The sequence below is a fragment of the Heptranchias perlo genome, chromosome 2 (genome assembly GCF_035084215.1).
Source record: "Heptranchias perlo isolate sHepPer1 chromosome 2, sHepPer1.hap1, whole genome shotgun sequence".
NCBI classification, from domain to species: Eukaryota; Metazoa; Chordata; class Chondrichthyes; order Hexanchiformes; family Hexanchidae; genus Heptranchias; species Heptranchias perlo.
In genome coordinates this window covers 57,905,313-57,917,687 of record NC_090326.1, presented here as the reverse complement: position 1 = coordinate 57,917,687, position 12,375 = coordinate 57,905,313, and the positions used below count along the sequence as shown (strand labels likewise).

Sequence of the window (12,375 nt, the reverse complement as noted above, 5' to 3'; positions counted from 1 at the left end):
ATGGCCTACTCCTGCTCCTATTTCTTATGTTCTTAACCTCTCACAAGGTGTGGCTATGTGCAATGGACTCCCAGCAGAAGCAAGAAATGTTTTGTGGATTAACACCTTTCAAAGAAAGTTGGATAAATAAGTGGTCAGGAAGAGGATTGGAAGCTTATATGGATAAGCACAGACAGAAGTGATCACATAGCTTCTAGAAACACCATGATTCACACGCTGTTGAAACTACACTCCACTGAAATGCAATGGTTCATGTGCTGTTGAAAGCAACCAGCCAGAGTTGAATAATATAGGTTGCAAAATTAGATTCATATTCTGTAGTTTTGAGTAAAGCGAAAGGAAAATTTTGTAGAACTTTATATCAGTAGGTTAAATACATTGGGTAGGGTCAATGATACAGTAGACTGTACATGGTCTGTAGAAGGAATGGGCTTGACGAGCTCTATGGCTTTTCCTTATTCCATGTTATCTTATGGTCTTATCTCATTGACTGCATTATAAGGTCTAGTCTGTGTAGCTGTATGCAGCATATCCATTTCATTACTGAGCTTTAAACCTTCCAAGAATAATGTCCTGTGTTGTGAGTGTAGGTTTCTGCCTTCCATTTATCAACCAACATTTTGGATGTTTAATCTTGGATGTCTAGTTATCCTAGACTACCTATTTGAGTTCCATAAAAAGTGGCTAGGTAAAGTCATCAAAGAACTTAATTCTTCTTACTAATTAGAGTGCTCATGTCTCTGTTTTGCTTTGACATGTAAACAAAGTATATACACCAATGTCCAACCAAAAAAAAGTGTTCATCAACAGCATTCCAAACATAACTGGGATAATTATATCCATATTATGGGATTTATTTCTTCATTTTAGGTGGCTGAGCATAGGATAGAAGCACAGGTAACTGTAGCAGCATTATAGAGAGAAAGGCTGCATACCGTATTCGCTGCTCATGGTGTAGTCTCCTCTAAGTTTGGGGAGACCAAACGCAGATTGGTTGATCGCTTTGCTGAACACCTCTGCTCTGTCCGCAAGCGTGACCCTGACCTGCCGGACACTTGCCATTTTAATTCTCCATCCCACTCCCAATCTGACCACTCTGTCCTCTGCCTCCTACACTGTTCCAGTGAAGTTCAATGGAAGCTCAAGGAACAGCACCTCCTCTTTCGATTAGACACTTTACAACCTTCCGGACTCGACGTTGATTTCAATAACTTCAGATCATAACCATTGCTCCCATTTTTTTGGACAGCTGGTGCTGGTAATGATTTTGCTGTTGCCATTTACAGCTCCTCTAGACCCATCTTTTGTTTCTTTACTTGTCCCATCACCACCCTCCTTGCCTTGCACCATCTTCCCTTTTGTCATTTAATGAGTCCTCCCCTCCACCCTAGCACAGACCTCCCCTTTTGTTCTTTCCTCCCCCCTTTTCCTGGCTCTGTACTTGCTTAATAACTTCTTCCAGTTCCGACGAAAGGTCATCGACCTGAAACGTTAACTCTGTTTCTTTCTCCACAGATGCTGCCTGACTTGCTGAGTATTTCCAACATTTTCTGTTTTTATTTGAGATTTACAGCATCCGCAGTATTTTGCTTTTGATAGAAAGGCCTTTGGCGACGCATACAGGTGAAATACAATCCTGCACTCGCACCCACACCGTGCATCACCAGCATCAGATCTCCAGCGTTCCTACATCACTCGGGGACCAGACCAGTATGCCCACTATCCTCTCTCCCACTTGTCCTGGCCATAGAAGTTCTAGAAACATGTATCTGAGTTAACCCAGGCATCATGGAGTATTGGCAGGAGGGAATGAACACAAGATATCCCTGTATGCATATGTAACCAACCTAACTATCTTACCCCTGAGCAACTTTCAAAGCATGAAAAAATTGATAACTCTCTGATTAACAACTCAGCTACATCGGAATACAGGGCATTTAAAATTCTGAAAAGATTGGACAGGGTAGATAGAAGCAGACTGTTTCCAGTAGTTGAGGAGCCTGGAACAAAGATGCAAGATTAAATGTGAGAGATTTAGAACAGAGAGCAAGGGAAACTTATTTACACAGAGAGTGGTGGAATTCACCTCAGGGTTTAGAGGTTGAGGCAGAAACTATGTCAACATTCAAGATTAGATTAGGTAGGTGGATGAAGAAAAAAGGACTATTTGGATTATCTTCTCACACGGAGGGTAAAAGCTGACATGGATTGAATGGGCCGAGTATTATAATTTCTATGAATGCATACCTCACAAAATTGGTTCTGGTGGTTAGTCAAAGAACATAAAGTACTGTACCTTGGTGCCAAGTGATATCAGCATAACCTTCCTATAACCCTGATTCAACAGTTGATGGTTAACTTTATGTTTGGATGTTTATATATAAAAGACATGGATCTAGCTAGCAGCATCATCTGAAGAAAGTTTCACAGTTAGGAAGTGAATCTTTGATATTGGACTTTAAAATTGGATTGATAGGCAACATTGAGGTGAAGTTACAGAAGTTCTTGAGTTCTTGACATAAACATGGAGGTCTGGGTTAAGTACTTGAAGACTGACATCTTTTCATATCTCTGTGATGTTAATCCACTCTGGCACAAAGTTAACCATCCTCATTCATTCCATTGATCCTAATGACTTTGGGCATGGCATCCCAGCGGAAGCGATGGTGTTTCTCTGCAGCATGTCAAACATAATTACAACTGGCAGATCTGGGCATTGTAGAACGTTGATGTTACTAACTGCAACAAATAAGGCCAAATCTCCTTGATAATCATACACATCTATCCTTCTGTGACATTTGCCCCCGCAAATTCATTTGTGATTACCAAGCCAAAGATCTGGATGTTTGCAACTAAGGAGTACTTGAAATTTTTATTTTTTATGGTCCATTTTTCATGACAGTGTTTATGAACTGGTGTTCTCGGTATTGATACACTTGCCGATCTACTGTCCAATTCTGTCTATATCTAGCTGAAGTTACTTGGTTGCTGCTTGCCTTTCAGATGGGGAGTTCACCAAAGTGCAGTCATTATTAGAAAGGCTATGATCATTTTCAGCAGGTCACTGCCCCCCAGTTTCCCTGCGTAGGTGTTGCAATAATGATAGTTGGCAAGCATTAACCAGTATTTGCATCCTTTGAAGGAGTCACATATCCAATTCACCAATGTCCCAGATGCAAGAAGAGCACAGCTTCACTATAAAAGCAAAATGCTACACTGGATGCAATAGAGGTTGGTTTGCAAATTTTTAGGAGCATAATTTTGTAAAATTTATGCATAATTATGATCTGTTCAACTAAACAATGTGGTTAGAAGTGTTATATTTACGATGTCACTACATTCAGGGACTGGAGTAGTACTTCCCCTATGGTGGTTAATAAATCCTATTGTCAACGCAGATGTATATATCAACGGTTTTTCTTGAAATTTTTTTCAGGGAGATGATAATCAGTTTTGAATGAAATAATGTTGACCAAGAATTTTAATTTGGAATATAGGTGACTAAGGTTTTGGTTACACAATTGAATGAACAACAAATTATCATAATTTTTTGCAACTCTAATAGCTCTGCTGTCTTGACCAATTTTTCTATGGAATGGGAGAAGCGTACCTAAGCTGTCCCCATTGCAATGTAGTTTGTAGAGAGCTGATTTGCACAATAGCAATATTTAACAGGTGCAATTAATACTTTTGTTAATGTAATGTGGTGTAGGGCAGTGAGTCCAAATTAAATGGCTTATTTGACAAGTATCCTAAATCTTATATAACCTAACAGTATGGGACTCAGTAATTTGAAATTAGATACCTATGGTAACAGTTTAGGAACATAGGAACAGGATTGCCCATTCAGCCCCTCGAGCTTGTTCTGCCATTCAATGAGATCATGGCTGATTGTATTCTAACTCCATCCACCCACCTTGGCTCCATATCCCTTAATACCCCTGGCTAGCAAAAATCTATTGATATCAGATCTAAAAATTATTAATTGAGCCGGCATCTACTGCTTTTTGTGGGAGAGAGTTCCACACTTCCACCACCCTTTGCATGAAGAAGTGTTTCCTAACTTCTCTCCTGAATGGCCTGGCTCTGATTTTCAGGTTATGTCCCCTTGTCCTAGACTCCCCACCAGCGGGAAAAGTATCTCTCTATCTGCTCCATCAATTCCTTTCAAAATCCTAAAAACCTGAATCATATCACCTCTTAACCGTTTACATTCCTGGGAATACAAGCCTAGTTTACGTAATCTCTCCTCATAATCTAACCCATGGAGCCCTGATAACATTCTGGTGAATCTACACTGCACTCCTTCCAAGGCCAATATGTCCTTTCGAGGGTGTGATACCCAGAACTGTACACATACCAAAGATATGGTCTAACCAGGGCTTTGTATTGCTGTAGCAAAACTATCTAGCCCTCAAGTTAGAAAGGCTGACATTCCATTAGCCTTTTTGATTATTTTTTGTACCTGATCACTACATTTTAGTGATCTGTGTACATGGACCCCTAAATCTCTTTGGACCTCCACTGTTCCTAGCTTTTCACCATTTAAAAAATACTTGGATGTATTCTTTTTTGGTCCAAAATAGATGACCTCACACTTATCTGCGTTGAAATCCATCTGCCACAGTTTTGCCCACTCATTTAATCTATCAATATCTCTTTGTACTTCTATGCTCCCATCTATACTACTTACTATGCCACCAATCTTTGTATCATCGGCAAACTTGGATATATGGCTCTCTATTGTGTCATTAATAAATATAGTAAATAGTTGAGGCCCCGGCACCGACTCTTGTGGGACACCACTAGTCACTTCCCTCCAATTCGAGTACATACCCATTATCCCTACACTCTGTCTTCTACTGCCTAACCAATCTCCTAACCAGTTCAATAATTTGCCTTTAATTCCATGAGGTTTAATTTTAGCTAAGTCTCTTATGTGGAACCTTATCAAATGCCTTCTGGAAGTCCATAGACATTCCCATATCTATTTCTTCAGTTATTTCTTCAAAAAATTCAATTAGGTTCGTTAGATATGACCTACCCTTTGCAAATCCATGTTGGTTCTCTCTAATCAGATTTTGTGTTGCAATGTGTCCTTTTGTGTGTCTTTGCTGTGAAACAGATAGTCAGCTATGTGAGGCGCTAGTTCATGCTGCTAGAGGAAGAGATTTTAATACATTTCTGCTGCATTTTCATATTGGTGTCCCAAAATTACATTAGGATTCTGAAGAGACAATGGGAGTAATTTTCATCTCTGCTGCGTGGCTGATAACCTGGCAAAGCAGATCACCTGCCCATTGTAGTAGCAGCCTGATTTGCATCCCATCGATTTCAATGGAATGAAAATCGGACGGGTTCTACAATGGGCAGGTGATCCACTCCACTAGGTTACTGGCTAGGCGGCATCATTTAAAATGATCCCCAATGCCCTCATATGGCACAGGAAGGCTGCAATGATATTACAACAAATTGATTTATACAGCACCTTTTAATGTAGAAAATGTCCCAAGGCTGTTTACAAAGTCAAAGGGAACGGTATTGAGCCATGGATGGAGAGATTAGGAGGGATCAAAAAACTTGCACAAAAAAGTGTTTTTGTTTTTAGAAGATTTTTAAAGGTGGAAGGAGAAGTGGAGAGGGGAAGGGGTTTAAGGAGGGACTTCCAGATCATAGGACAGAGGCAACTGAAAGCTGTCATCAATGGTGGGTTGTAGGGAGAGGGTGATTCATAAGAGGCTGGGGTCGGAATAATGCAGGGTGCAGCAGGGGATACAGTGCTGGAGGAGGTTGCAGAGATAGCGTGGGATAAGACCACGAGGGACTTTAAAATGGGGACAACGATTTTGAATTTAATGCGCTGGGGTTCAGGGAGCCAGTGTAGGTCATGGAGATGGGTGAGTGGGATTTAGTGTGGGACTGGGGATGGGCAGAGTTTTGAACAGTTGAAGTTTGGAGAGTGAAGGACGATAAGGAGAACATTGGAGAAATTGAGTCTAGAGGTGACAAAGGCACATATAAGGGATACAGCAGCTGACCGGCTAATGTAGGGGTGAAGATGGACAATATTGCGGAGGAAGGAATTGCAGTTTTGGTGAATAGGATGTGAGGTTTGAAACTCAGCTGTGGGTCAAATTGGATGTCATGGTTTTATGCAATCTGGTTCAACTTGAGTCATAGCCAGGGAGGGGGATGGAATCAGTGGCAAGGCAGTACAGTTTATGGCAGGGGTTCTTCCTGATGTTCATGTGACAAAAATGAAATGTTTTTATCTAGGTGGCTGTCCTTTTAAATCCTGTCACAATATGTAAAGATTTCTAAAACCAATCGCAACAACTGGTTGTGAAATTCCGGGGTCCCGGCTCCGCAACTGGAAATGCAGTGGAGTTTGACTCTCAACTGCCCATGGCCTTCCATGTAGACCCCATCCCAAATGACAGAAATAGGGCCATTTCCATAATCATGGCAGGTGGGCCACATCTGGCGTGAATTCCACTGGGCCTAGGGAGAGCATAATTGGCAGAATTCTTGGGGTAACCCCAGGAATTCCTTCTCCCTCCCCAACCACCCCTTGTCCCTAAATTACTCACAGGGTGTAAGGAGGGCAGCTGCAAGATTTATCTGCTCCCCTGACTGCAATTTGGGCTTCATTTTACATGAGGCAGAAACCTGGTGGATTCAGGTTCCGTCCCAAATTGCAGCTGCTTCGCCGATGAGCCACCTGTTTTACTCCCTTCCAGGCCCACAGAATTTCAGGACCCATGTCTCCAGCCTAAGTTGATACAAATGTTGCAATGGTTTGATCAGGTTACTAAACTGGGTGAGGAACCAAATCACATTATTCAAACATAAGCAATGCTGTTTGATTGGTTCAGTAATGGGTATGACTAACCGCTCCTTTTTGAATTGATGGACTCCCACGATGACAATGTGGGGGTGGGAAGACAATCCACTCCTTGAGATGCTCCAGCTGTGCTTTGATAGGTGAGAATAGAACCAAGCAAGGGCAGTCCTACTGAACTGGACAATGAAAGAGAGGCATTGGAGAAGGACCATTTGGTTGACCATGTTGAAAGATGCAGAGAGGACAAGGAAAATGAGGAAGGATAATGCACCACAGCCACAGACAATGTAATTCAGTGTAATTCATGACAGCTTACGGCCTTTTTGGTGTTGCGGGGAGGGGGGGTGCCAAACTGATTGGAGGGATTCAAACAGGAAGATGCGGGAAAGGTGGCCATGAACCAAAGCAAAATACTGCGGATGCTGGAAATCTGAAATAAAAACAGAAAATGCTGGAAATACTCAGCAAGTCAGGCAGCACCTGTGGAGAAAGAAACAGGTCGATGACCTTTTGTCAGATCTGGAAGAAGTTAACAGTTTATAAGGAAGTACAGAGGCAGGGAATGATGATGGGGGGGAGGAGATGGGGTGGAAATAACAAAAATGGAAGGTCTCTGATAAGGTGGAGGGCAGGAGTGATTAAATGACAAAAGGGATGATGGTGCAAGGCAAGGAGGGTGGTAATGGGACAAGTAAAGAAACAAAAGATTGGTCTAGAGAAGCTGTAAATGGCAACATCAGAACCATTGCCAGCATCTGCTGTCCGAAAAAATGAGAGGGGTGGTTATGATCTGAAGTTGTTGAAATCGATGTTATAGAATCATAGAATGGTTATAGCACGGAAGGAGGCCATTCGGCCCATCGAGTTTGCGCCAGCTCTATGCAAGAGCAATCCAGCTAGTCCCACTCCCCGCCCTTTCCCCATAGCCCTGCAATTTTTTTTCCTTTCAAGTACTTATCCAGTACCCTTTTGAAGGCCATGATTGACTCTGCCTCCACCATCCCCTTGGGCAGTGCATTCCAGAACCAAACCACTCGCTGTGTAAAAAAGTTTTTCCTCAGGTTACCTTTGGTTCTTTTGCAAATCACCTTAAATCTATGTCCTCTGGTCCTTGACTTTTCCGCCAATGGGAACAATGCTGGGTCCGGATGGTTGTAAAGTGACTAATCAAAAGATGAGGTGCTGTTCCTCGAGCTTCCGTTGAGCTTCATTGGAACAGTGTAAGAGGCTGAGGTCAGTGGGAGTGGGACGGAGAATTAAAATGGCAAGCGATCGGCAGGTCAGGGTTATGCTTGCGGACTGAACGGAGGTGTTCAGCAAAGCGATCACCCAATCTGCGTTTGGGCTCCCCAATGTAGAGTCAACTGCATCATGAGCAGCGAATACAGTAAACTAAATTGAAAGAAGTACAAGTAAATCGCTGTTTCACCTGGAAGGAGTGTTTGGGGCCCTGGATGGTGGGAAGGGAGGAGGTGAAAGAGCTGGTGTTGCCTCTTCTGCACTTGCAGGGAAAGGTGCCGTGGGAAGGAGAGCAGGTGTTGGGGGTGATGGAAGAGTGGACCAGGGTGTCGTGGTGGGAATGGTCCCTTCGGAATGCTGAAAGGGGAGGGGAAGATGTGTTTAGTGGTGGCATCGTGCTGGAGGTGGCGGAAACGGCAGAGGATGATCCATTCAATATGGAGGCTGGCAGGGTGGAAAGTAAGGACAAGGGGGCCGTATCAGGCTTCTGGGAGGGAAGGGAAGGGGTGAGGAGCAGAAGTGCGGGAAATGGGACGGACACAGTCGAAGGCCCTGTCGACCACAGTGGAGGGGAATCCTCGGTTGAGGAGAAAGGAAGACATGTCGGAAGCACCGGTGTGGAAGGTGGCACCATTGGAACAGATGCGACAGACGGAAAAACTAGAAGGGAATAGAGTCCTTACAGGAAGCGGGTGGGAGGAAGTGTAATCAAGGCAGCTGTGGGAGTCATTGGGCTTATAGAGATATTGGTGAACAGCCTATCCCCAGAAATGGCGATAGAGAAGTCGAGGAAGGGAGGGGAAGAGTTGGAGATGGACCGTGTGAAGGTGAATGGGAGGTGGAAATTGGAAGCAAAGTTGGTGAAATTTTCTAGTTCGGGGTGAGAGCAGGAAGCGGCACCAACAGAGTCATCACTGTACTGGAAAAAGAAGTGAGGGAGGGGACCTGAGTAGGATTGGAACAAGGATTTTTCCACATATCCCACAAAAAGGCAGGCATAGCTAGGAACCATACGGGTTCCCATAGCGACATCTTTTATTTGGAGGAAGTGAGTGGAGTCAAAAGAGAAGTTGTTCAATGTAAGAACATCTCTCAAATTTCTGATATTAATAAATCTGCAATAAAGGCAACTCAAACCTGTGTTTCAAAAGAAAATCTCCCTCCAATAAATTACCATTTTGTTAGCAGGAATGGACTCCCATTGTGTCAATTTAGGCATAAAATAAGAATGCTGAAAGTTTTCCATCCAGACCATGGATAATTTATTTTGAACGGGTTAATGAGACCCCTCATATCATCAACGTTAATTTCTAGGCTTTAGTGTTGACAGAAATATATATTCGGCTCTTCTCATTCATTCAACCTACCTATGCAAACAAGGTCCATAAAGCCATACATTCCATAGCAGATCTGAAATAAGATGTCTCTTCTCTGCCAAACTGCAGCAGGACTGAAGGCTGACCATAAAAGCCAGGTCACACTTGCTATCAGAAAAAGGCAACCAAGGATCACTGCTATTATTTGAACCTTTTCAACCAAGGTCACTGTGATAGGTTCCCACTACAGGAGAAAAAAAAAAAGCATATTAATTTAAAATAGAGAGCATCAATAAATAAAACATTTTTTAAGCAAACTGCCACCACTATTATCATAGAATCATAGAAGTTACAACATGGAAACAGGCCCTTCGGCCCATATAGGTTTCCTTCTGAAAAAATGACATAACTTTACGTTTGCAACAAATAAATGTGTTGTAGTACAGTGTTCTGTGGAGATAATTATGTGGTATGGCAAATACCACACAAAGAAACATGAATTATTATTGTCAACTATTTCCTTCCCCATTGCTGTTTTCACTTTATAGTGATATATTATAAATAAGTTCAATGATTCTCACTAGTGGAGATACTGAAGGAGGCTCTCCCCCCATCAAAGTAATCCAGACTGAATCCCATTCTGTAGTCCAAAAATTTGGTAGTGTAGAGTTCTGCATTTTTATTTGTTTTATTTCTTGTTCTTCTTGTACTAATTTCCTGTAATCGGAACAGATATATCTTTATTATATATTAAATTCAGTACGTGGAGGATGTATTTCATTGTACCTCACAACCTGTTGCACTTGTAGGCAGCACTGTGTTAGGTACTTTCAATATTTAATGTGTCACACTTTGTCACAGCTTGTGTGAGACACAATAGCTGCATTTTTTTATTGTGAGAGTATATCACCCATTTATTGTGCAATCATGCCACAGGATGCTTTTCCCTCACAAATCACTCAAAATGCTTTTGGAAAATGTTTTTAACATATGATTTTTTTTCTCAGGAACTGAAATTTCTAATGTCCAAAATAAGGATTTAAGCAAAATAAAAAAAAAATCCAAAAATTGCTTATTTACAATACACGATTGAATGTATCCATTGAAGTATCTTTTGTGACTTTTAATCCTTCATTAAAGTTTTGACATGAAGCCTTAACTTCTCCCAAAAGCCTAGGATTGTACTTGATTTGCCCAGAGCTGTGACACTGTGAGCTGAGTTTGAATTGTGCAGTTTGAGCATGTGCAGCTGATTTCTCAGGATACATTAGTGCTGTTAATTCAGTTGTAGTATGAAATGTTTTTCTCTACTTATAGCAGTTTATGCACGAAGGTTTTTCAAAATGATACAAAGGAAAGCTAGAGAACAAACGCTTTATTTATTCAAGTATAATTATAGCGTTCATTAAACCAAGAGGTTATGTTTTTAAAAAACACATGGTGTGTTTGTATGTGTACGAGTGGGGAAAAAGAGGCTACTCATTATATACCTGTTATAGCTTTTATTTTCTGTTCTTTAAATTTTAGAAATGCATTAAGCTCAGATAATGTGTCTTTCCTCATTGTAATTCAGTTCATTTTTAAAAGTATGAAGTTTGAAGCATACAGCTTTCAATTATCTCACCTCATTATCACCTGTGTTATGTTGACAGTTAAAAAATGAAAATATTCTAATTGCTAACTGCTATCTAACATAGAGGACATGAAGAAAGAGAGAGACAGAAAGAGAGAAAGATAAATTGTCTTTCCTCATCTTAATTAGTTTTAAAAAATGTTAAAAAAAGTTGAATTTTGAAAATTCTAATTACCACCTGTGTTATGTTCATTATAATTTTCATATGGCTGTGTGCAAGAGAGAGAGAGAACTAGATACAAAAATAATTGTCTAGGCACCAATCACATAACACCAAATACAATGTTTTACAGCGATCCCTTGGAAGGTCACAAACCAATGCTGCCATAGATGGGATTTCATTGGTACACCGGAACAGGAGTAGGCCGTTCAACCCCTTCTATTCTATTAGATCATGGCTGATGTGTACCTCAACTCCATTTATCCACCTTAGCCCCATATCCCTTGATACCCTTACCTAACAAAAATCTATTGATTTTAGTCTTGAAAATTTTAATTAAGCCAGCATGCACAGTCTTTACGGGGAGAGAGTTCCAAATTTCCACTACTCTTTGTGTGTAAAATGCTTGATGATTTCATTCCTAAATGGCCTAGCTGTAATTTTAAGATTATGTCTCCTTGTTCTGGATTCCCCCACCAGAGGAAATAGTTTCTCTGTATCTACCCTATCGAATCCCTTTATCATTTTACAAGGTTACCTCCAATTCCGTGCACTGTTATCTCTTGTGCAAAACCTTATCAAATGCCTTCTAGGTCTATATAGACAACATCCATAGATACTCCCCTATCCACCACATTAGTGACCTTCTCTCACAAATCCATGCTGACTCTCTGATCAGCTCATACTTGTCTAAGTGCTCAGCCACTCTGTCCCTGATTATAGATTCCAGTAACTTCCCCACAACTGATGTTAAACTGAAAGGTCTGCCGTTTTCTGGTTTCTCCCTCTCTCCCTTCTTAAATAATGGAGTGACATTCGCAATTTTTCCAATCCAAAAGCACAATTCCTAAATCTAGAGAGGTTTGGAAAATTATGATCTCCCCTCCACAGTGATACCAGACAAAGGACTCTCACGCTGCCAAGCCCCAGCAGCTGCACTACAGTACTGTGAAACTCTGGAACCCCCACCCCAGTTCTGGCAAAATCCAGAACCATCCCCTCAGTGCTACCGAAATGCAGAACTGCCCCCAAGTGCAGCTAAACCTAATTTCCGCGCCCCCCCAATCCCAGTACTGCTAAATACCAGATATCTATCTCCAACGTTCGCATATTATGTACCATTTTGCTTTGTATTCTCAGCTATATAAATGGTAAGGGATAAGAGTTAATACATATAGATAAT

The 12,375-nt window shown here is 41.4% G+C and overlaps 1 protein-coding gene across 1 annotated transcript in view; it reads right to left on the bottom strand.

The window, feature by feature from the left end:
* The window catches only part of LOC137332060 (E3 ubiquitin-protein ligase MARCHF11-like), a 65,930-nt gene that overhangs the window by 5,612 nt on the left and 47,943 nt on the right, over positions 1-12,375 (bottom strand). The window contains exon 3 of the mRNA XM_067995787.1: positions 9,451-9,643. Coding sequence (XP_067851888.1) covers positions 9,451-9,643 — 193 coding nt within the window. The remainder of the gene's footprint in view (positions 1-9,450; positions 9,644-12,375) is intronic.